At 54.3% G+C, this 24,657-nt stretch overlaps 2 protein-coding genes across 6 annotated transcripts; both read right to left on the bottom strand.

Annotated features, from left to right (window-relative positions):
- Positions 1-483: 483 nt before the first annotated feature.
- LOC309581597 (alpha-1,6-mannosyl-glycoprotein 4-beta-N-acetylglucosaminyltransferase-like) lies at positions 484-10,525 on the bottom strand. Of its 4 annotated transcripts, XM_082296286.1 has the most exons (5): positions 9,821-9,902; positions 6,958-7,066; positions 3,217-3,349; positions 2,771-2,918; positions 484-1,810 (listed from the first exon to the last, which is right to left on the bottom strand). In XM_082296286.1, the coding sequence occupies exons 3-5, from the start codon at positions 3,328-3,330 to the stop codon at positions 669-671; spliced, it is 1,404 nt and encodes a 467-aa protein (XP_082152412.1). In that variant the 5' UTR covers positions 3,331-3,349; positions 6,958-7,066; positions 9,821-9,902; the 3' UTR covers positions 484-668. The 4 variants fall into 4 exon arrangements, with proteins under 4 accessions (XP_082152412.1, XP_082152413.1, XP_082152415.1 ...); XM_082296287.1 differs by lacking the exon at positions 6,958-7,066 and having other exon boundaries at positions 9,821-10,525; XM_082296289.1 differs by lacking the exons at positions 3,217-3,349; positions 6,958-7,066 and having other exon boundaries at positions 9,821-10,525.
- A 192-nt stretch (positions 10,526-10,717) lies between these two features.
- Positions 10,718-24,203, bottom strand: TMEM183A (transmembrane protein 183A). Of its 2 annotated transcripts, none has more exons than XM_082296292.1 (8): positions 24,058-24,203; positions 23,275-23,364; positions 20,204-20,359; positions 17,943-18,099; positions 16,339-16,519; positions 13,042-13,122; positions 12,235-12,390; positions 10,718-11,184 (listed from the first exon to the last, which is right to left on the bottom strand). In XM_082296292.1, exons 1-8 carry the CDS (start codon positions 24,155-24,157, stop codon positions 10,999-11,001), a joined length of 1,107 nt encoding a protein of 368 aa, XP_082152418.1. In that variant the 5' UTR covers positions 24,158-24,203; the 3' UTR covers positions 10,718-10,998. The 2 variants fall into 2 exon arrangements, with proteins under 2 accessions (XP_082152418.1, XP_082152417.1); XM_082296291.1 differs by having other exon boundaries at positions 10,728-11,184; positions 17,943-18,102.
- Positions 24,204-24,657: the final 454 nt, after the last annotated feature.

Here is a 24,657-nt window from a genome sequence, read left to right as displayed (position 1 = left end):
ATTTTTTCCGTTCGAGGGCGGGAACAAGCAGCGCTGGTGGGAGGTGCTGCCGGGGCCGGGCCGATGGGTCCAGCTGGTGGCCGTCGCCCCTCATCGGCACCGGGACATGGGCGGGCACCAGCGGGGGCTTCCTGCTGCCATGAAGCTGCTGAGCCTGCAGGGTGAGGGGTTTGGTGAGCAGCACACCCAGACCTGCCCCTGACCCCTCCAGGAACAGCTAGGAAATGGGATCAGAGAGGGGGAAAAAAATACAGTTAGAAATCCAAGAGTTTTGGAAAAAGTTAGAAAACTTACAGAAGGTAAGGTGTGGATAGACTGCAAAAAATGCCACTGCCTGATTAATTACTTGGTTTGTTAATTAGCTGATCAGCTTTCTCCTGTACATCATCCTCCCCGGAGGAAAGGTTTTCTACTGCCCAGCCTGGAATTCCCAAGCCCCTTCCCTTCCTGTGCCCCCTCCCTGGCTCACTGGGGCATCCTCCAGCAGGCACATTCTGATGGGCCCTCCTCCCAGACCCATCCACAGCTCACAGTAGTGGTTCCCCATCCCTCCAGACATGGGGCAGTGGGAGTCAATAATTTAATTTCTTATCCAAAAAGGGAATGAGAAAAATAAAGGACCTCTTAGAAACAAATGCAGCTGCTTTGACATCCTGCCACACCCATGCTCAAGTGCCTGCTGTGGTCCAGATGTCGATGCTCTGGATGATGAGCCACTCGCTCTGGTCCTGGGTCACCCGGATCCTCACACACTCCACGGGCCCGGGCAGGACCCTCTCCAGGCCCCGCTGCTCCAGCATCCCCTTCTCAAAGGAGCCCACGGGGATGTAGAAGGAGCAGTGCTGGCTGCGGTCCCGGCGCTGGCCCAGCTCCAGCAGCCCTGCACGCAGGAAATCGCCCGGGCGCTCCTTGGAGCCCGTGCGCACCCGGACACGGCTCACTCGGGCCGGCTGCTGGAACACGATGGAAAAGGTACTGCCAGCTGCTGGGTCTTTGCCCCAAAAGTACCCCTGTGCCGAGCTGTAGGCCTTGAGGGGCTCATAGTTCTCAAAGACAGACATGCTGGTATACAGGGATGCTGGCGGGTTGTCCGGGAGGTCCAAGGCATCGGCCTGGAAATCCTCGTCCTCCAGCCGGTTGACGGTGCCCTGGAAGGAGGAGTAGAGGCCCATGTGCTGGAAGAGGGATGGCTTGAAGCGAATCACGTCCTTCTGGGCGAGCAGTTGGCGAAAGTGAACCAGCAGCCAGTCACAGGGCATTTCCTGGTAGAAGAGGAGGAGGAAGTGAGCCAGGCGAGGAAGGTCACTGGAGCGGTAGAGCTTTCCGATGTAGCCCAGCTTGGAGAACTCGAGGGTGGCCCAGTTCGAGCTCTCCTGGGAAGCCAGTGCCCTGCGGATGGCCGTCAGGAAGGACCTGGCACTCCACACGTCGTCCTCGATCATCAAGTAGTAGGAGGAGAGGTTGGCAGCAAAGGCGAGCAGGAAGGCGTAGTCCACGTTCTGCTTGGAGCGGAACCTCACCCGCTCCTCCGCGTCGTTGAAGTTCCTCTTGAGGCCTTCCAGGGTGGGGTAGAACTCAAGGGGAGCGTGAATGAGCAGGAGCCGGCCCAGGAGGATGTGGCGAGTGAACTTCTGGGCAATGGTGGCGGCAACGCGCACGTTCCAGCTGGGATCAGTGTCAGCCAGGTGCACCACCACCACCATCTCCTGCAGCTCCTCCTCCGTGGACTGGCTGAAGAGGGACTGGAGCGTGGCCAGGAGGTAGAAACCACGCGGCCTCTGCACGGATGCCAGTCCCACTGCCAGGAATCCTGCAAGGCAAGGGAAAGCCATGAACAGGTAGAGGGGTGACCTGGGATCACCATGGTGATGTTCTTCTCTGCAAGATGTAATGAGAGGGCTCCAAAAACCTCTTCCCATGGCCAGCCCACAGGGTCAGTGCTGTTTGTAACCCCATGTCTAAGGCTGGTGGGTCCTTCCTGAAGCTGAAGCCTCCAGCATCCCAGAAGGGGCCCAAAATTAGCCCAAATGGCAGCAAGAGGCAGGCTGAGGAAGCAGAGGCTCCTCTGAAGAAATATTCCAGAAAAACACCTTAAAAAAGCCAAATGCAGGCAAGTAACAGTGCAGAGAGGGTCTATAGGGCAGGAATAGCTTATTGGTATGGCTGCACATCCTGGAAGCGTTCCCCACTCCACACCCACACGGGGATCAGGCACCTTCTGCCCTCCCCATGGCCCAGCAGTGGCTCCTTGGTTCAGCTTCTCTTGCTGCTCGTCTGGACAGCGCCATCCATGTGCTGGTTTCAGCCTCACGTGCCTCACAGGGTTGCCCTGAGCTCCTTCCCATGGGGTTTGCATGGGAATTGCTTCTTGTGCACCTGTCCAAGAGCTTGGCCCACTTCTCCCACATGGTGGGGTTGTCCCAGTGGTCCAGCTCACCATCTCCACTGGAACCTCAACCCCAGGGAGATGGTATCCCAGCAACCCTCCCCACAGAGGTCTGCGAAGCCCAAAACACCTGTGGTCACCCCAGTCCCAAGGTGCAGAAATTTGGACCCTGCTTGGAGCACGTGGAGCTTCTCCAACTCCTCCATCCCAGAGCAAGCAGTGAAGGCTGTGGAGGTTTTGGAGGAGGTTGTGGGCAAGTCCCCGTGCAAAAAGGCTGGACACAGCCCCTCCCTGCCCCAGCAGCAGTGAGAGGGCATGTCCATGCTGGGATGTGCAGCTGTGCACACCCAGATGTGCACACCCAGAGGGTCCAGGACCACTCACTTTTTCGGGGAGCTGGGGAGCCAGCGAGGAGCTGGTAGGAGACGTTGTGGAGTGCAGAGAGCTTGGCTGTGTCCCTGAGGATGCGCTGGGCTCCCTCCGGCTGCAGCAGCTGCAGGATCATGTTGGGGGCCAGGCCCCGGAGCTCCACCTGCATGGGAGCCACAGGAAGCCAGGTCACACCCCAGAGCACCATGCAGCAAGGGGTGATGACAACAGGGGCACCCAGAAGCAAATAGGAGTCCCTGTCCTGCCCTCCCAACTCCTGGGTTCAGGGGGGTCCAGCTGCCCAGGGTACCCCCAGGGAGAGGAGAAGGCAGAGCTGGGGGTTGGGGGTGACATGGGGCAGGGAAGAGACCAGAGCTGAGGTCAGGGTCCATGTGGGGCAGGAAGGGATAGAGGATGCTCCAGTGGCCTCTCCAGTGGGACATCACTGGCTGGGGACTCACCTCCAGGGGATCCTGTTCCTGCCAGCTGCCCCCATGGAGGAGGAGGAGGAGGAGGAGGAGGAGGAAGGAGGCAGCGAGCAGAGCCATGAGGGAGCGTTTCAGGGAGCATCGCATGGCCCCCGCTGGCTGAAGCCTGGGGAGAGGGGACATGTCAGGGCACTGCCTGGATGGGACAGTGGGACAGCACCTGGATACACCCCTGGGACTGCCCCCCTGCCCCAAGCACCCACGGGTGCACACCCAGGGGCAGCCATGGGGCATCAGGGGACACTTGTGCACTGTCCCGTTTGGGCAGGCAGGGGCAGGGAGACCCCAGTCTGACCAGGACAAAATCAGCCAGGTACAAAATCCCCCCAAACCAGCCCCAGGACACCTTGGCTGCCCTGGAACACCCCAAGCAGCACCCCAGAGCCGGGGGCAAAAGAAATGCAGGTGACAGTGCCTCAGGAAAGGCTTTTGGGTTGCGGGAACATCCCAGGACCAGTTACCAACACCCCAGGACTTGGCACCAAGCCCTGGGAAACACTCAAGTCTCAAATGGGCTCAGGCTGCTCTTCCAGCACTGTGAGGTGCTCCCCACCTTCCTCCAGGCAGGCACCAGCTTGCCCTGTCCCAGCCCCATCCTCTGCTTGATAGGCAAGAAAGGAGTCCCTGAGGGGACAGTGTCATTTTCAAGGAAGTTGCAGTGCTCTTGAGATATTTTACCTTTACTAGCAGAGGTGTGGCAGGAGGCTAAAAGGCTCCTATGTTTGCCTGGGGTTTTTTCCATTATAAATATGACAGTGCTGCCCTGGAATAGGAGCAGCTGAGTCCAGGCGAGTGCCCAGCCCGACAGGGCAAACACCCTGGGCCCCATCCAAACTGCTCACAGTGCCTTGGGCTTGGCTTGGTCAAAGCAGCTTTGAATGCAAACGTGGAGGAAAAACCCTCCTAAGCCTTCCCAAACGAAGGCTGGGCCTCCCAGGACTGCCCCATCCACCGCCGTGAAGGGGATGCTCTGAGCCCACCCACGGGCCCCAGACACAGACGGGAGCACAGCACCTCTGGGGCCGCTGCCGTGGAGCGTGTGCTGGGCTTATTTTAAGGAGAACCCTCCAGTTTTTGTGCCCAGGAGTCCTTTGGAGGGGTTGTCAGCTCCTCAAGAGGCTGGCGCCGAGCAGGTGCCCCCGATCCGCAGCCACTCCGTCCTTGGAGCGCTGACCCCGCCCAGGGACACGGCTCGTTCCTTGGAGGTAAACACTTGGAGCCAGAGAGCCGCGCTCCCAGGCGGGGTAGGACTGACCCCCGGCAGGGACAACAAGCTCCTGCAGCTGCTCAAAATCTCTGTCCAGGTCCCAGCAGAGAGTGGGGCCTCCCCACCCCTTACAGCTCTGGAGACATGGGGACCTCACCACCTCAGGGGGGAGCAGCATTAGGGATCCGTCCGAGCCACGGGGACATCACACCCTGACGCCACCCTGGAGTTGGATTTCCAAGCCTGGACCTCCAGGATCTGTAGCCAGGGCCACAGGGTGAGCTGGGAAGGGCGAGGCTTGGCCACATACCAGGCTGGGCATTTGGCCACTCTGGGTGGCCAAAGGTTTTTCTGGCTGCTGGGGAATGTCTGGCTGCCAGCGGCCCACCCTGCATGGAAAACAAGATGCTGCTCAGCACCCGCAGCTCTCACAAGGCAGCAGCTTCACCCAAGGAGCAGGGAGCCCATGGGGAACAGGGATCACAGGCACAGAACAGAAGGAAGCGCAGCCCCATAATAAGCCCCCTAACTGGCCTCTGGATTTCTGTCTCTGTGGAGGAACAAAGCAACCCCAGGTAAGTGGGCACAACCAGGGGTGCAGCGAGCTCCTGCTCCAGCTGAAGGTGCCTCTGCAGAGTATCCCTGTCCCTACACTCTGCTCCAGCACCTCATGCACCTTCCCCACAGCTCAGCACCCCACTGCAGATGTCCCCAAAAACCACCCCACTGTGGGGACATTGGCCAGGAGGAGCTGAGAGCCACTTGCTTGGAGCCAGACTCCTCCCCAGCCTCAGTCCAGGACAGAAGGAAGGAACAATCCATTCCCAGCCTCAGTCCCACGAGGCTCCGAGGAAGCTCCCAGCGTGCAGGCAGCTCCAGCTGCTTCCGCCGGCACTGGGGAGAGCAGGGCTGGTTGCACAAGGAGGGGGGAACAGCCAGGGCTCCTTCCCACTGCCAGGAGTGCTCTTCCACGCTGGGGGAAACTGAGGCACGGACAAAGGCTGTGTCACCCAGCGGGGTAAACATCAGCTCTCCTGCGGCACAGCTCAGGGCCCCGCCCTGGGGGTCCCCGGGATGGAAAGCGATGGGGTGGAACCCAGCACCAGAAATGGGTGGGGAACACTGGAAATTGTGGCAGCACAACGTCCCCCATGGGCAAATTGTGGCCATTCGGGGCTGTGTGGGATGGGGGATCCTGGGCCCCCTGGGAGCCAGCCCAGGGTCTGGCCCCACCGTCCATGGGTGTCTCTGCTCTAGGGGCTGTCCCACGGGGACGAAGGAGGGGAAATGCCCTGTTCCAGTAGCGCAGGGCTCCGGGAGCCAAAGCTTTCGGTCAGCCCAGGTGTCCCACAGCACAGGGGGGTCCCTGCAAGGAGCTTGGCAAGGGGACACTTACACCGATCCTGTCCCCACCCCTGACAGCCGGGGGACCCCCAGCCCAGCCCCCTGCCCTCACCCCCGGCTCCCCAGGCACCCCTCCCCGCGGCAGCAGGAGATGGCTCCTGGCCAGCCCCGCTCTGGACGCGCCCGCCGAGGGCAGAGACTCACGGGTGGGCGGCAGCCTCGCCTCTCCGGGGTGCTCGGCCCTGGCAACTTCCCCGGGCTGGCCGGATTCTGGATTCTCGCTCGGCAAAGCCCCACCCCGAGTCCTTGCCTGCCTCCCGCAGAGGAGGAGCGTCCACCGGCGACCTTCTACCCCAGGAGCCTGGGGGAACCGGCCAGGCCGGCGGGAACCCCCGTGGGACCGGCCACGGGCCCCCAGCCCACCGCGGGAACTGCGGCAGCCTCACGGACGGGCATCCCAGGACGGCACCGGCTGTGTGCCACCCAGCCCATCCCTGCTGGCAGCTCCAGTCCCCCGGGCAGCACCAACCCCCACTGGGGGCTCTTGCCAAGCCCCAGCATCCCAAACTCTGGCACGAACCTGCCCCTTCACCGAGCCAGGAGCTGGTGACATGGAGCTGGCACAGCTTTTTTCCCCATTTATTTTCCAGCTCTTGTGCTGAGGTGGCAAAAGCCTCTGAGGCTGCAGAGCCAGAATGGCACCCCTGGCAGCCCAGGCCAGGGCAGAACCTGGATCCCACCCAGGATGTACCCCCAGGACACCACGGCTTCCCCACACACTCCAGCTCCTCACTGGAGCATTGGACATCGCAGCTGGGCTGGGAATGAAGCCCCTTCTAATCCCAGTGAACCAATGTGGGCCACATGGGTCCCTTCCATGGCCCGGTTTGTTCCCAGCTCCTCCACCCTCCAAGCCTTTTCTCCCACTGCTTCCCTCCTTCAGACCCAGAGTAGGAACATGGCTCTGGACCACCTGCGAGCCACCAATGGCATCGCTTGTCCCCAGCTCCCAACCAGACCAGCTCCTTCCCACATGGCAACTCACCCACAGCATCCCAATGGAGAGGAAGCCCCTTCCCTTCCCCTCCATTCCACCCAATTTATTCACACAGAAGCGTGGATCCCACTTCCCTTCTCTCCTTGCTGGCCTGGACCTCTCCTACCTCCAGCAAGGCCTCACGTCTCTTGCCAGGCTCCGTGTTCTACAAATCCCCTGTGACGACCTCCAGCCCCGGCTGCTTCCCTTGGGAGCACATGGAGCCTGGGACACCTCTGTGAGAGAGATAAGACAGGGCAGGAAGCAGGTGATGGTGCTGGGCAGGAGGAAGAGACGCCCCCAGGCTCCTGGATCTGCTGGCTTTCATTTTTCCTACACTGTTTGGTTTCAAATCCTTACATTCCTATGGTGGGATGGCAGTGGCTCTGTCCCACTGGGGTCCCAGGGGCTCAGTGGGGACACCCCACCTGCACTGGAGCAGAGACAGTCTGGGATTCCCACCTGGGCAGGGGCTGGAGGACACCAGGAGGGCCAAGGGAGCCGGGTGCAAGCCCAGCAGAGCTTTGCAGCTCAGTGGCCATGGGGCTCAGCGGCAGCAGCACGAGGGGGAGGGCTTTTCTCACCACAGCTGCCCCTGACCTGCACAGGAAGGAAACCTGGTCCTTCCTGCCCCCACAGAAAGGAAGAGGGGGAGGGCTGCAACACCCAGCACAGCCCTGGGATCCCCAGCACAGCACTGGGTCCCCAACGCTCAGGGTGCAACAGCCCTGCCATAGGAACAGCCAGCACTGCCCAGGGGAGCAGCAGAGCCACCAAATCCCCCATTGGTCCCCACAGGCTGCTTCAGGGTGCAGTGCTAGGGCAGGATTTGATCCTCTCCAGGCACATCCATGAGCCTGCCTGGAGCAGGAAAGGAATCCACAGCCAGGACACAGCTCCTGGTGCCCAGGCAAACATCCTGGGTTCTCTTGCTCTCAAAGCAGGTGCCACAAGCCCAGCCTGACCCAGTTCATCCAGCCATCCCCTCGTGCTATGGAGCAAGTCCCAAATGGTGTTTGGGGTGCTGGAAAAAGGTCCTTCCACCTGCCCCCCTGTGAGGGCCACGGCAGAGTCACAGTGCCCAGGAACCAACCAGGGCCTGGCAGCCGTAGCTGCTCTCACACCTCCCTCTGGCTCCAAACCCAAACACACTCTGCTCACCGAAATATTTGACCATGGGAAACAGGGAAATGAGGCTGAAATGAGGCTAAAAGGCACATTTTTGCTTGCTTTTGGAATAAGCTGAAGTAGAAAGAGAAGCCCCAAGTGCAAAGGCTGCTCTGAGAGGGGCCCGTGGCTGCACAGGCACACCCAGTTCAGGGGGCCGGGGAGGACCAGTTCCCCCAGTTGAGGCCAGAGCAGAGGACTGGAGTGAGACAGGCACAAGGGCCACAGCAGGGCCCAGCCCCCTTCCCCAAGCCTCACCTTACCCAGGTCAGCTCCTGTTGGACACCAGATCCCTGACAAGGACAGGCGGAGGGTGAGGGTGGTGGCCAAGCCTTCCTGTCTCCCCTAGGAAACCAGAGAGCCAGGCAGGATCTGTTTACAGTCCTTCCATTATTCAGGAGCAGGACAAAGCAGAGGTAGAATGGGGCCTCACACAGCAGGGAGAGCACAGGGAGAGCCACCGTGATGCTGACCTGGGGCTCCATTCCCACCCTCTGAGCCGTGTCCTACAGAAACGGGTGACACCAAACCACGGCCACTCCTGCTGGTGCACTCACTGCATCCCACCCTGGAGGACACCAAAGAGGACTTTTTTAGCAATCAGGCTTCAAGAGAGGCTGGGCTTGGGGGCCAAGGTGGAAATCCCCTGCTCGGGGCTGAGCTCTGGTGTCACCCTCCCTCAGCAAACCTCAGCACAGGGTTCAGGGTCTGGTGCTCTGGGTAAGGACCAAGGGGAACACCTGCAGCTGCAGCTCTACACAGAGGCAGAGTCCCCCCTCCACAGCATCTCTGCCACTCCCCAGCCTCCCCACATGTATCAAAACAGGTCCCCAATCCCTGCCAGCACTGCTGATCCCAGCTCTAGCACTGAGATCACCAGGAGCTTTGTAAAGGAAAAGACTGAGAATTGTACATTTTATACATTTCAGCCTAGAAAAGGCCTGGCCTGGGAGGGGCACCTCTGGCTTAGGGGCATCTGTCTGTATCTAAATATCCATATTTGAATCCAGCAAGTCTGTTGGTAGCAGGAAACATCCCGTCCATGTGCTTCCTGCTGCCACACCCTGTGCCGCCCCTCCGCCCGCTCCAGCTGCACCACCCGGGATCAGTCAGGGAATTCTGGGACCTGCCAAGCACCTCTGCCCCCTGGAATTGCCATATGCCTGATCAGAAGGTATTCCTGCTTTGCCAGATAGCAGGAACACACAACGCTAGGAGCTGTCCTGTAGCTCTGCGCAGGAGCCAGAGCAGGGCCCAGGCTGCCGTTCCCAGCCAGAGCAGCTCCCCGCAGGTAAGGGCACAGCCTCACACAGACACCAGCCTGCTCCATGCTCCTGCCATCAGCCTGCACCAGGAACCAAAGCCCTCTGCTCCCACCCTCCAGACCCTGCATAAGCAGCAATCACCAGGCACATAGCCCTGGCATCATCCTGCAAGAGGGAGCTTTCAGGGAGTGTAGCAGGAGACAGCCCGAAGTTCAGCTGGAACCAGGCTCTGAGAAAGCAGCCACCTCTCCCCGAGAAAACAGGAAACTGCAGCCTGACCATGCTTCACTGCCTGACCTTCACCACCTGTCCCCGAGCTCAGTGGTGTTTAACCCCACAGCAGAAGGAAGATTGTTGTCCCCCACTGCCCTGGAGCAGCTTCCTTTGGGATGGAGCCCCTGCAGCCCTCGCACACAGCTCCAGGCCCAACCCTGCCTCTCCTGCACCACAACCACAACACAGCCCAGGCTCTGCTGTCATGGCACTCCCAGGATCACAGGGACAGAACATTTTTCTTGCCCTGTATCTCTACTAAACCAATTTAACTTCAAAACTTACCTGCTGGAATCAACAGAAGCTCAGCAGTGGTGGAAGAGCTTCACTGAACATTCCACACGGACAAGTGCTGTTCCTCCTGCTTGGGACCAGATGTGATGTGCAGTAGGACTGAGGAGCTGGTATCTGATAGGCAACAAAGCTCAGTCCAGGGTCTGTATCTGCACAGCTGCTGCCCTGCCATGCAGCACCTCCTCTGCACCTCCCCAGGGAGCCACGTGTTCCATTAAACCTCCAGCCAGGTTCATTCCGGTCAGACCACACTCCTGACAGGCCCAGCCCCTGCACCCCTCACTTCTCAGTCAGCCGAGAGCCAGAGGAAGTTTCAGGGTAGCTTCTTCCTCACAGAAATCAATTTGTTTAGTCAAAAGTGAGATCTGTGGTTGCTTGGGGGGTTTCAACAGGAAAGATTTCCACACCGCTCTTAGAAAAGACACAGAGTTGAGTCCTTCATCGCTGCTTCAGTTATTTTAGTTTATCCCCTCCAGCTCCTCTCCCTCCCTATGTTCTCTGAAAAGCACCTTCTGGTTTTAGAAGTTTAGATCTCCTTTTCAAAGACAAACACCAGCGTGAGAACTTGAGTACCTTTACATTCAAGTGAGACTTTTGCCTTACAACTCTTTGAAGTAATTCCTTTGCTTGATCATTTATGCCTTTTTCTTTCCTTAAACTCGGATCTGCTGGGCTGGGAATTAAGCTTATTGTTGATCGCTGCTGTCTTGCTCACTGCTTCTCAGACACTGAAATATCACACCGTGCATGAACACAATCCTGCTGCAGTAAAACAAACATGGATTTTGTTTGTAAATTGTTCCTGGAAAGCAAAAAGGAAAGTTCTTGGAAAGCAAAACCTCCTGCTTCTTACCCAACAAGAGAACACAGGACCACTTTGATTAGCACCAAAAGGATTTTAAATGAACAATTCCAGGGAGCTCCTTTCAAATCATAAAATGTCAATTTTACATAAAAGTGTGTTTACAAATAGTTTTTGCTTTACACTCAGCTCTGCTCATTACTGACCAGAAGTTATATACATACAAACTAGCTCAGCAGCTTCAACCACTTGCAAGGAGACTGCAGAATTTATTTCAGAAATAAAAATAGGATTTCCTGGTTCCTAGAAATTCTCTTCAGCCTGCCAGATTCAGTCCCCTGGCTCCCCCTGCGGCCTCAGGAGAGCACTAAGCCTTTGGGGAGAAGGGGTACTGTGGGTGCCACCAATCCAAGAGCCTGACACTGTGCACGGGATCCAGCACCACCTGCACCCCCTGCTCCACGCGCGGCTTCTTCCCGTTGCGCACAGGCGTGTCCTGGAACACCAGGCGCACACGGTGGTGCCGCATGTCTGTGCTCACCGAGATGGAGAACTGCAAGAGAGGAGACCAGAGCTGCTTCAGAAAGTCGCAGTGACCGAGAGAACTCTCAACACAACACTTCTAGACTTTAAAAATCCCTCTGAATTGTACAAGTCTAAGGTGTTCCACACAGTGGCACTCTCAAGTCTACAGCACAGGATCCAAACAGTCTCTCTCTGGCTGCCAGTCCCAAATAATCATGCTGGAAGCTAAAAGGGTTGTAAAAGGGTTGTAAAAGGGTTGTAAAAGGGTTGTAAAAGGGTTGTAAAAGGGTTGTAAAACACTGGAACTGCCTGGGGCAGGGGTGGAGTCACGAGTCACCATCCCTTGCAGGGTTCAAAAGGCCTGCAGATGTGGCACTTGGGATATGGGTTAGGGGGGAACTTAGTGCTGGGACTTGATCTTTAAAGGTCCCTTTCAACCTAAGTAATTTTATGAGTCTGATGCTAAGTGAACCTGCAAGCAAGTGGCTGTCAGAAGTCTGGAGTTCACTGCCCAACTCCTCAGTGAGGCCAGACTGAACTCCTGAGCACTGGCCACTTCGGAAACCCTGACTCCCAACCAGGGACCAAACGCACATTCGGAGAGTTTGCTCATGTGGGATTTTCCTCTCAGAATTCATTGCCATAAAGAGATATTTTCCTGTGAGAGGCAGACCTCCACTTGTGCTGCTCCCTGTCTCTTGCACCTGCTGCAGTTCTGGTAACTGACCTGCCCCCAAACACTGCACAACCACAGCTCCTGGCAGATTCTCTACATCCTCTCTATTTACTGCATCAAACAGGGAGGAACCAACGGAAATGGGGAAATTAAACTGAGATCCTGAGCATTTCCTCTCTTCATTAACCATACGATTCCCAGAACTGGTTTGCTGATAGAGCAGGAGGATTTACACAGCCCAGAAGAGGCACTGGGTGGAATTCTTGGGCCTGTCCTGTGCAGGGCCAGGAGTTGGGCTCAATGATCCCTGTGGGTCCCTTCCAACCCCAGAGATGCCAGGTGCCCTCTTCATGTCCTTACAGAAACCTCATCTGCAAAGCCTGGCAGCTCTCCCCCACTCACCAAGGTGAAGGTCATGCCCATGACAATTGGCACAAAGATGAAGTTGAAGGTGGTGATCTGCAGCAGGCAGCAATCCTGATCTGGGTTTGTGTGCACTTCCTCATACTGGATTGGGGGCTGGAGACCTTTGCAACACTTGCTTTTAAATCTGGGAGACTTGAAAGAAAGAGAGGCTGATTTAGCAAAGCAGGAACCTCTGCTGGGTTTGGCTGCTCCGCCCCAGCGTGGCCTGGCAGGGTCTCTCCTCCTCCCCAGGTGTTAGAGCAAAATGTCACATTAACAACAAAATGCCATCACTCAGGATGGGCAATTTTCAGGACCATTTCTTTAGAGGGGAAGGCTGCACAATTCCCAAGGTTGCCAGAAATGACTGGCTTCTCCCAAGACCCACTACTGGAGGCTTTCCCTGGCAGTGCTGGCTGTTTTCACTTCTCTGAGAAATCCTGGCAATGGCAAAACAGTAAGTTTCAGATTTGGGTCAACATTTTGACCACTGCAGTCAGACAGTCTGGGTTTTGGTAACAATCAGTAGTAATGACCCAAAGGTGAGATTAATGGTGTAAAAAATGATCCACATCTTAGGGCAGGGAAAGGATACCAAAGGAGGAAATAACAATGTGGGATTCTAAATGTCTTGGTAACACAGACTGAAAACTGAGTGTAGTTCCACAATGTGCTTTAGTTTACCATGGGAATCAGTTTGCATTTATTGTCTGCACAAAAAGTTTCCAACTTCCCTTCTATCCCCCAGAAAAATAATTTCTGCTTCAAACAAAAGTCACAGCTGATCTGGTTCTTCTTTCATACCTGCTTTTTGAACTTGAAGTTGAATTCCCACATTGCTTCTTGTCTGTTCCCTACAATCTTTTTGCACCAGAAAAGCAGACACTGAGGTGGAAAAAAGAAACACAGAATTATGAAACCTTTAGAAGCACCACTTTAAATAAGTTTTAACAGATCATAAAGGCTTCCAATTGCAAACACAACACAGGAACAATTAGGAGCCATTTATTCAAATTAATTATGTTCAAAGAACCCTCTCAGCAGTGTAGATCTCCCAGTTTCAAGCTGGACAACTCCTCATGCAACACATAGCCACTGATGTGCCAAACAGCAAAATCCTGTTGTTCCATCTGTGCCTTTCCTAGAGCAGGGATGAGTGGTGCAGATTCACCCATGCCCTCCACCCACCAGCAACTCCCATTAAACTGGGTTCCAAACAAGGTTAAAGTGAGGAGCAACGGAGAACAGAATAAGGATTGAGAAGGAAAGGATCCAGAGGGAAATGCAAAGACCAGTACATGAGCTATGAGATGATGGATGAAGAAGTTCCTAAGGCACTGTGGTTTCAAATGGAGACCTTGACCTTGCCATCCCCAGCACTGTCATCATTTGGAGTTCAAAACCACTGCCAGGACAGCACAGTCTGACCAACCTCCTGTCTCTTTTCAAAAGAAAATGGGAAACCAACCTCAAACAGCCTCAGAGGTCACCAGCACTGCCCTCCCATGCAGACACATACCAGGACTGTTCCAGCTTCACCTGGTTATCAGTGTGTGGCCACAGGCTCCAGCCCAGGCACTTGTCCTAGAGCAGGAGGCTCAGGAGAACTCCTGCAGAAGGGAAATCCCTGCCTACCAGTCAGTACAAGCAACCAGCCTTCAACAGCCAAGGAAAGAACCTGGCAAGTCAGTCCAGCTATCTCTCAAAGCTTTTCCACACCACAGATGCCAGCCCACCACAGCTGGTCTTATCTTTCATCAGTCAGCAGGAAAAGGAGGGATCATGTGGGTAAAGAGAACTCCCTGTGATCCATACACAGTCTCTCCTGAAGAGAGAAGGCCTGACTGGGTTGCAGGGCAAAGCACACATTTAACTTCACTCCAGGATGGAGTGATCCTAATAAAACAAAGCCAGAGCCAGCCTCCACGACAGGGGCTCTGAAGAGACCAAAGGGGATGTAAGACCCTCTACTTCAACTCTGAGTCATACCCATAAACAAGACTCCTTAAAGGACCTTTATCTCCACAATCTTCATGAGGTGAACAACAAAGCTCTGTGGAGTAAAGCTCAGAAACATGCATGGAATAATCTCCACCTGGGAGGAAGCAGCCCTCAGGTTTTTTTCCAATAAAAACATTCTCGAGATCTTTTTCAACTCGGATGAGCAGCAGATGCTGCTGAGTTTAACTCCACCATTGGTGGTATTTGTAGTTCACCTGCAAAGACAGCCTGGTCTAGCAACCTGTTTGGTCATGGCAAGTAGTGAAGCACAAAAGGTCAGTACCTCCTAAGGGGCAGAGGATGTCGTCCTCGGGTCAGCCGTCCTGCCCTTCAGACGCGCCGTGCGGCTGCCGCTCCGCCCAAAATAATGGGGTGTCTTTAAAGGGCAAACACCTCTGCTGACACCATAACGGCTCCAGTGTCCCACACAAGCTAGGCTAGGGAAAGAAAAAAGGAAATTAAAGAGGAAAAGCTAGGTTGGATCACACCCAGGGCTCGGCTCTCCTCTAGCCACATGCAGTTTAGGTAGGCGTTGCCGTTAGTGTCAGCAACCCACAAAGGTACAACCAAAGCCCAGGAAAGCCAGAACATGGGGAGGCAGTGCCAGGTTCTCCTCCAAACCCTCTGTACTGAGGAGTTTCTGTGCATAGTCACACAAGTGGAGCTCAGAGTCCTGCAGTGCAGTAGTACAGCAAGACCAGACTCAGGGTGGCTCTTTCATGCTGCAAGGGGTTAGGTCAAACCTCTACTGCTCTGACAAAGTTTAATTTCCATTTCATTTCCATTTAATTTCCTTTTTTAAAAGCTGAACAATGAAAGACTGCACTTAAAGGATCCTCCTCCAACCGTTAGTACAGGAGAAGCACTAGCAGTGGGCACCAAAGCCGTTATGATGTCACCAGGAATCCTCCCAAAATGCTGACCCTGCCAGCATTGCCTTGGGGTTCCGGCTCCTACAGCCATGAGCAGTGGGAGCTTGGGCTCAGGACTACAGTTAAGCTGCAATTTCCTCAAAATGTCTTGCTTTTTCAGTTGGTAAGAATGAAGATCCCCAGCCTGGAGACTCAGGAAGAGACCAAGGAGCTCTGGATGCAGAGATAAGACCGCACACAGAGCTATGTGCTTATCCCTGTGCTGCAGCACCACCTCCTGTGTGCTGCTGGATGCTCCCTGAGCCTATGACAGCCTGTGACAGAGAGAGGAAGGAAGAAGGGGGGGATGTCGCATATGGATAGATGAGGTTCCTCTATTTTGAGTAGAAAAGAAAGAACAACTCCTCAATGAAACCCACTTCAGTTTGGCTCCAAAAACCTCATTTGACAGGTTTTTGACCTTGGATTTGGAGGGTGGAGAATTCACATTGTTGCTTAAGCTGCTCACAGAGTACTGGCCAGTTGCGAGTTAAAACCAAACAAGAGACACAAAAGCATTTCAGAGTTAATGGTCAATAGCAATTAAAGAGGAATGATACGCAGGTGGTCCAAGCTGGGACAGCACAGGGAATCACCTGCCCACACCAAAGACAAACCCTTCACAGTCCAACACAAGTGCAGCCCAGTCCCAAAGCAGACACTGGCTCTGCACATTTGCCATGCTCACCCCAGCGTCACCACCCCGCCTCACCCAGACACCAGACCATGGACGACCTGCAGGAAAGCAGGGTGACACATCTCCTGGCATCAGTGTCACTCCTGAGCTCTCCAGAGGCCTGTTACAGAGAGAAGTTGTGCTCTGGCAGACAGCGTCAGAATAAAGCAAAACATATAAAAGCTGATCCTATGGAGCCTCGTTCAGAGTAGGGGAGAGCTGCAAACATCCCTGGCAGTTCTGACACCCAGTGAAACCAGGGCTCTTTTGCTGCTTACAAGGGTGTTGTGTAGGACTTAGGCAGAAGTTACTCCACAGAGTAACTACAGATATAAGTAACCAGTACGCTTTTACAAATTCCACTGAGAATACCCAGTTAGTGACCATTCTACACTTCAGCCTCACTGCTGACCATCTCCACATCATCTGTTTTTCTTCTAGAAAGAATAAAACAAACCAAACAGTAACAGCAACAACTCAGACAAATCCCAGTTCCTGAGTGATGCCACTTACTCTGGAATTTTTTAAAGTGCTGGGAGTACTGTCTGGGATGGCGGGGTTCCTGGAGAGGCGGGCGGCGAAGGGCTCGTACATGTGGAACAGGGAGCGGATGACGCAGGCGCGCAGGCAGTGCAGCTTCTCCATGGACTCCGGGCGCAGGCGCAGGGGCAGGTACGCGTCCAGGCTGTAGTGCCTGCACAACCAGGAACCGTGTCAGCTCCAGGGCACAGCCAGATGGGGCAGGGACCCCCCAGGGACACATCCATGTCAGGGGAAAACTCCACATCTGACTGACCACAGGACTCTGGTCAACCCGGAGGGCTGTGAGGGGGTTGTGCTGCTGACAGACACCACATGGCAGCCCCAAAGGCCTGACCTGCACCAGGCAGGCTTCCAGCCCACACATCCTGCTACAATTCCCAATAATTCCTAGTTTGCCCAGAGACCAGCCGGGGATGTGGCTGCAGGCTGCACAAAGGGCTGCAGGTTGTTGCAGGTTCCCAGGGACTCCTAGCTGAGCTGACTGCAGCTCTCAGCATTGCCTGAGCAGCCTGAACGCCTGCACTCAAGGGCCATTCCTTGGTCACATACCAAAAGAGCCTTTGCTAGGGAATGTCACACTTAAAACCAGGGCTGAGGATGACCACAGCTGCTCTCTACTCTGTGCCCCTGCTGCTTGTGCCTCCTGGGCAGCAGGTAGAGCTGTGTAAAGAAAATGTTCTGTCCTGAAGGAATATCCCAGTGGCATGCACTGGGACAGAAGGATTTGTATCAAGTGTTGACCGCCCCTCTGCCCTCCTTGCTTTCACTTACTCCTGCCACTTTACACCTCCAAAATGCCCCAATTACAGGGAGGTGGCCGTGATCAGAGCTTGAGGCAGGGCAAGCTGTCCATCAGTAATGTTTGTCTTTCAGCACTGACCGTGCCATACGCACTTGGAGAGGTTGACATCCACAAGTGTTGGGCCATGGCAAGCAGAAAAGGACACAACACTCTGAGATTTTATAGGGAACATACAGAAATACACCACAAAGATCCATTTCCAGATGTGATATTCAAATCCTAGAATGGTTTGGGTTAGAAGGGACCTTAAAGCTCAGCTCATTCCACTCCCTGCCATGGGCAGGGACACCTTCCACTATCCCAGGCTGTTCCAACCTGGCCTTGGACACTTGAAGGGATGGGGCAGCCACAGCTGCTCTGGGCAATGTGCGTCAGGACCTCACTGCCTTCACAGCCAAGAATTTCTTCCTAACATCCAATCTAACCCTGCCCTCAGTTTAAAACCACTGCCCCTTGTCCTGTCACCACCCATCCATTTAAGAAGTCTCTCTGCCTCCCTTTTATAAGCCTCCCTTAAGCTACTGGAAGGCCACAGGGAGGTCTTCCCCAAGCCTTCTCTCCTCCAGGCTGAATAACCCCAGCTGTCCCAGCCTGTCTTTGTGGGAGAAGAATATTCCACAACCCACTGCCAAATGAGGCCCACAGCACTTCACCAAAGTGAAAACACAGGGCCCAGGCCCCACGGGAATTATTCCCTTATTTCCTGCTCTGCAGAGAACTGCTCGCTACTGAAACCTCCCACAACCAGTTTAAAAACCCTCTAGAGCCTCACCTTCTGTAGAGCCTGGTCCAAAAGGCAGCAGTGCAAGTGACAGTCCAGGCTTTCTTGCAGATCAGAGAGAACCGGACGATGTCCTCAGGGCGGATGTAGGAAGCCAGGAGCAGCCAGATGTCGATGGGATATTCCTCTCCTCCTCCCGCTTCGGTGTCTTCTAAAGGCAACGAGGGTGTGTTAGTGCAGAACATCACATCTGCACCGATTCCCACCTAGAGACACGTGCTGCACACCTGGCAGCACAGGTGGGCAGCTGAATTATACACACAGAGTCAGCCTGAGCCCCAGTCTGCACAACCTCAGTGGCCCTGCTCCCCGTTCCCATCAGTGTCCACGCAGCCATGACACCTCCCCTGTGCTGGACACCTGCCACTGCTATCCCTGCTGCACAAGTGGGCAAAGTGGCAGATTCGTAAAGGAATTCAGGCTGAAAGGGTTCTCTGGAGGTTTCTAACCCAGCAGCCCAGCTCAAAGCACACAGAGTTAGGTCATTTTGTTCAGCATCTTGTCCAAGTCAGTTCTGTGTGCAAGGACGGAAACTACAAAGCCTTTCTGGACCCTGTTTCAATGCCTGACCCTTTCACAGCTGAAATACCACATTGAAGTTGAGAAATAAAAATTGGATGGCAAATAAAGAGGCAACTTTATGTAAAGGAGGGCCAAACCCCTGCATTTTTAATCAAAAGTGCACATTTAACAGGTCAGCAAAACTGCTTCATAATTGAAGACTCTGAGCATTGATACTGCCAGGCTTGTCAATTCTTTGTTCCAGTGGTCACAATATTTTTGCAGGAGCTCTGTCAAGGACGGGAATTCTGTTCTGCAAGTGGCAATCAGCTGTTTTTCTTAAATCTCTTAATTTCATTAAAGCTTCTTGGATGGGAACTTCTAATGCAATTCAGATGGAGAGAATGGCCTGTTCTTCCTCTCAGAGGTGTCAGAACTGCTCAGCCAGAACTGAGGGCTCACACTCCTTTCATTCCTGCAGTGTTTTGTAGTTTACACCACACGTAATATAAGTAGGTGAACAATACTGAGCACTAGGAAGGTTAAGAACAGAGAAGGAAAATACAATGTGTGCACAGTGCTAATAGGAAATGCTGCTGCGAGGTCTGTGGCCTAGGAGGGGTGTTTGGGAACTTGAGGGTGCCAGATCTGACCCTGAGACAGCAGGTTAACACAAACAGCAGTTCTTTATCCTGATGTGATAATTGCCAAAGAAAGCTCTGGATGGGATCACTTCCCCACAGCACTTCAGATTTATGGTAGGCACACCCACAACAGGCTGCTACACCCACTCTGCTGGGTCAGCTCTGGCTCAAGAAGCCATCAGACTCCACACTGCTGAACTCAGAGGGCAGCCAGAAGCATCACTGTTCTACCACCAATTTTTCCTCCCTAAACATGTAGCAGAAACAAGAGAAGGCTGTGGTAGAAAAGAATATTGTCTTCCCAGACTCATAGCTCCAGCCACTCAGACATTATTTTGCCAGGATTCTGAAGACACCTCTTTTAACTCCCTTCCTAGAGCAAGTGCTGTCCACCTTCAGTCTGTGGTGGACATGCTACATAAATCAGTATCAAGCTCAAGAAAACTGGTTAAAATTTGCTTCTCAACCTGAAAGCAACCTGTTACCAGAAACTTCTGCAGGGTTCCCCAGTGCAGGAGAGCTGTTTGCTGCTTACACTGCGTTGCTGATGGATTTCTATGGAGTTGCACAAAGTGTAAAGGCTGAAGGATACATCTCCCTTGAATTAATGTATTATGATACCACTAGGATCAAATGCATTTCCTTGCTGGGAAAAGAGCCCTTTAAACCCTTTTGTAACAAACCAGTCTTGGAAACACGCTGAAAACAGAGCTTGTATTTTGCCAACAACTGCATCATGGACAGCAGCACTTCAACCCCAAAGGAAACCTGCTGCCACCACCCCATATTCAGTGAAGCAACACAGCCAGTGGCAAAGTTTCACAACTCTGGAATAGCAGTGTTTGTTTTCCAAGGTTGAGGGATATTTGCTAAAAGCAAGGAGCTCTCAGGCTTTGATTTCATGCCCCAGGCTCTGCCTTTGTGCAAATACAGCTCCTGTGACCAAGTGCCAGCAGATTTACAAGTGACTAAACCCTTGGCATTTCTTCATGCACACACAAATTCCAGAATACCCCAAGAGCCCCGTGACCATCCTGTAAATCCCCAGCATGAGCATCCCCCATGCAGGACCAGCCCGCAGAGCCCCAGGAGGGCAGGTGACCACACCTTTGTGCCTTTTGCTCTTCTTTTTCCTCGAGGCAGCCCTCCCGTTGATGCTCTCCTTGGTATCCATCTCATCACTGCTGTCACAGGACTCTCCCGACACGGAGAGAACTTCCTCAGTAGGGACACAGGAAGCTTCCAAACCACACAGGGATTTTACTGGAATGACAAACGACAGTAAGTACAACAGCAGAGAGGAAAAGGCTATCCAAGTTCAGGAGATGCTTCAGTGGAACCACTGCCTTAAAGCTTTCTGGTGAGTGACACAAGCAAATCCTGAGCTCAAGGATTACCTTGTCAGGGAAAGATTAGCAGGGGTGAGTGAATTGGAAACTAATTACTCAGCTGCTTGTTTTAAAGAATGAACAACAAGGATGATTACCAGCACAGTATGCAGATACCAATGGTTTAGCTGAAGCTATTTACAACTCCAAATAAAACAACAGGCCAGGGGTAATGGGTTTCCCTGAACAGCAGAGCTGCCCTGCATGGCCACGTTCAGCCTGGAGCCAGCACCTGCTCTGCAACTGTTTTATGAGCACAGAGAAGACTCACTCCCTTCGAAGCAGGACAAACATCCTGCAGCCGATGACACAATCCAACAGGGATGGAACTCAGTGTCAAGCACACAGGAGCTCCACTCACCCTGGAATTTAGTGAATGGAAAGACTCTGGCCTAGCAAGGAAAACAGCAAGCTGAGTCAGCTGGAGTTTGGGGTTGGTTTTTTTCTGCGTCTGGGGACATGTTTAGACATATCCATGTTTGAAAATATTATTTTAAAAACTTGATCTGTAAACTGAGGACTCATTAGGGCAGAAAAATCCACATGTGAGTCAGTAATGACAGTCTTGGAAAAAGAAAGGTGTGGTCCTACATTACAGCTGTGTGAGGCACTGCCACACAGACCAGCACTGCCACAGCAGCACAAAAGCTTTGCATTCAAGAGCTGAATTTCAACCCAACAGGCTGGGTGAAGAATAGAACATGACCATGAGGTCAGAGAAGGCTTATAGTGTTCAAGCCTTTCTACCCAACACAAACTGAATCCCAGGAAGGTTTTATACATCCCAGTTCCAGTCACTGCAGTCACCAGAGCTACTGAAGAGCAAAATGTGCTGCTTGAATCACAGGGACAGAGCATCAGAAAAACAAACAACAACAACAAAAAAATAAGAAACTGAACATAAATAAACTCAGGTGAAAAATATTCTCATTTCTAATCACCAAACAAGGTTTTAAGATGAAAAGACAGCAGATGGAAAGACAGAGCTTGACTGTACCCACTGACCAGACACACCTCAGTGCTTTGCTAAACCAGTTCTACCTCACTTTGCAGTTTGTTCTGTGAACTGCATGCTTTCCTGGAACGTGGATGCATTCAAGGCACCTGGATGCATTCACAGCAGCTGTTTCCCCCACCGCCAAATCGTACTGCCCTCTCTACATGACCTTTTATAGGCAAAAAGAGAATGAAATATGTGGCAACACAAATGACAGTGAGTTATGACATCAAATACAGCCAACCAAGAGAGGACAAAACTGACAGGGATTCAGAAGGAGGTTTAGAAGAAGAGCCCACCCCACTCTGCAAAGGAAAAATCAACCTCTGAGTCAACAGCACAAGTCCGCTGAACAGTGAATGGCTGCACTGCAATCCTGCTGAGGCACCCTCTCTTCACCTCACTGTTGTAAATCCTCCCATCCTAGGCATTAGAATGGGGAGGAAAAAAGCCCAGGAAAATTCCTCCTGCCTCTGGCTCCCGGGCCGGTGAAGCTCCCATGGGATGCTCCCTGTGGGAAGCTCCCCACCCGCTGCAGTCACACCCAGCACGGGGTTTACTCTGAGCCCAGCTCCAGGAGGGCAGCAAGGCCAAAGACTGGAGCTGGGGCAGAGGCTCCTGTCCCCGTGGCACCGCACACTGCTCAGATAAGGCTGGGCCAGATAAGGCTGCAGCACGGTCATGGCTGCACCAGATAAGGCTGGAGCACAGCCCTGGGGCTCGGGAGGAGATCCCGAGGATGCCCAAATCCAGAGGGGAAACCCCCTGAGACTGCACTGCAAAGGGGTGGGCAGGGAACTGCTGTGACCTGGAGTCCCCAGGATGAGGTGGGAGTGAACCAGAAACACAGAAGGAAAGGAGATAAACTGGATAAAGCAGGTGATGCTGGGGGCAGGGAGCACGGAACACCAGCAGTTTGCCAGCACGATGCTGAAGTGCAGGACTTTGCCTGAAGGAGACAGAACACAAATGGGTGAGCAGGAGCAGGAACGGAGGAGGGAAGCCCCAAACAAAGGAGGCCACGTAAGAGGGAGGTGCCCTGATGTTAAAAGCTTGAGAAGCAGCAGCTGAAGAGAATATTCATGAGCACCACTGCCCCAACAGGCACTCATGCCAAGAGCATACTGTGTCCAAAAATGCAAGATTTCAGTAGCAAACCAAGTTTCCCTTTATGAAAAGTTCAGTCATCACTGTCAGCACAACATCCACCTCCAACATGTGTGACCAGCTACATTTATAAGGCCTAAACATCATCCCTTCTCAAGCAAGTGGGGTGTGTTAGTCCAGAAAGCTCCCAGACAAGGAGGAAGTAAATACCAAAATACTGCACTCCCCTTCCAGGAAAACTCCTTGTTTACAAGAGTTCACCAAAGAAACAGCAACACCCTCCCAAGACTTCCTTGTAACGTGTTTGACAGAACTATCACAACCTTATTCCCCCTGCAAAGAACTTTACCTGCTAATAAACTTATCTACAGTTTTGTATGTGGTAATAAAGTAATAAAGACTTTCATCACGCTATGTTTTGCTTCAAGCAGGAGATGACATGCAAGCCTTTCCATTTCAGGCACTAACAAAGACTCAGCAATTTTTACTGGGCTTGCAGCAGGCTTTCTGCAAAACCTCCTGTCTAAGTCCTTAACATCTGATTCTACAGTGCAGCATGGGCTTATTTTCAGCACTAAAGGACACACATTTTCTCAGTTTAACGAAGATGAGTTTCACACGTCATGCAGAGGCCAGCAAAACGTGGAGGCAGCATGGGGAAGGCAGGGGCCCCAGGGCAGACTCACCTTCCTGCTGCACTGCATTGGCCACAGCTTTCTTCACCCGTCCAGACTTCACGACAGCTGGGTCTGAGTTAGCATAATCTGCCACCGTCACTGCAGAGGGGGAAACAGGGGTCAGAGGGATTAGGGATTATGGGGAGGGGACAGAAGGGCTAAGAGTCACGATGCCTAAAGGGAACAGTTCCCAGAGGAGCAGAGGCTCGAGGAGGAGATGCACAAGCAGGAAAATGAGCCTCAGCAGAGAGATGGAGACCAGGAGTCCCCAGCAAGTCTCTGCTCCAGACCACCGGTCTAACAGGCTCAGGGGACCCACCCCCTGCCCAACCCAGTGCAATTCTCATTCTCCCACCACCTCAGCCAACGATAATCCCATTCCCCCTCACACAGCCCAACTCGAGCCTGGCTGATCCTCTGATCCCAGGCTCCTCCTCCACAGGCAAATAGGTCTCATTCCCACACATCCGTCCAGATCCCTGCTGAGGCATCCCTCCTGGACGTAGCTCTCTGCCTGCACAAACCCGAGAGGGCCCAGCTCACTCCTAGGTGAGACTGGACCATCCTCCTTCCTCTCACCCAGGCCAAGGCCAGACCCTTCAACTACCTCCTCCCTCAGGCGCTAACGCAGGCCCAGGCCTCCTCTCCGGCCGGCACCAGCAGGGCCGAGCTCGGCCCAGCTCCCCTCAGGCCCCGCTCCCCTCATCAGGCGCCGTTCCCCTCACCAGCCCCGGCCCTCCTCAGCCGCGGCCCAGGCCCGGCCCCGCTGCCCCGGCCCGGCTCTGCTCTCACCCCGCTCGGAGCACACATCGTCGGCGCGAAACTTGAGGCGTTTGCGGGCGCCCCTGCGGGGCATGGTGGCGGCGGCGGCGGGGCGGCCGCGCGGGGCCATGTCCGGCCGGGCCCCGCGGGGACAGCGGGGACAGCGCCACAGCGCCCGCCCCGCGCCGCGTCAGCCCCGCGACACCGCGCGGCGCTCTGGCGTCACCGGGGCGGCGGGAGGGAGGGGCGGCTGTGACAGAACCTCCCAGTGCTGAGGGGATTTCCTCCGCAGCGCTCCCAGTAACGGGGAGCCGTGAGGTGATCCCCCCTCCCAGTTCTCCCAGTGCTGAGGGGATTTCCTCCGCAGCGTTCCAGTAACGGGGAGCCGTGAGGTGATCCTCCTCCCAGTTCTCCCAGTAATGAGAGGGTTCTCCCCCGCAGTGCTCCCAGTAACGGGGAGCCGTGAGGTGATCCTCCTCCCAGTGCTCCTAGTAATGAGAGGGTTCTCCCCCGCAGTGCTCCCAGTAACGGGGAGCCGTGAGGTGATCCCCCCTCCCAGTTCTCCCAGTAATGAGAGGGTTCTCCCCCGCAGTGCTCCCAGTAACGAAGGTCCCTGAGGTGATCCCCCCT

The sequence above is a fragment of the Coloeus monedula genome, assembly GCF_965178545.1.
Source record: "Coloeus monedula genome assembly, chromosome: 23".
In the NCBI taxonomy this organism is placed as follows: domain Eukaryota; kingdom Metazoa; phylum Chordata; class Aves; order Passeriformes; family Corvidae; genus Coloeus; species Coloeus monedula.
The sequence above is the reverse complement of the archived record's forward strand: the minus strand, read 5'-3'. Positions and strand labels throughout refer to the sequence as shown.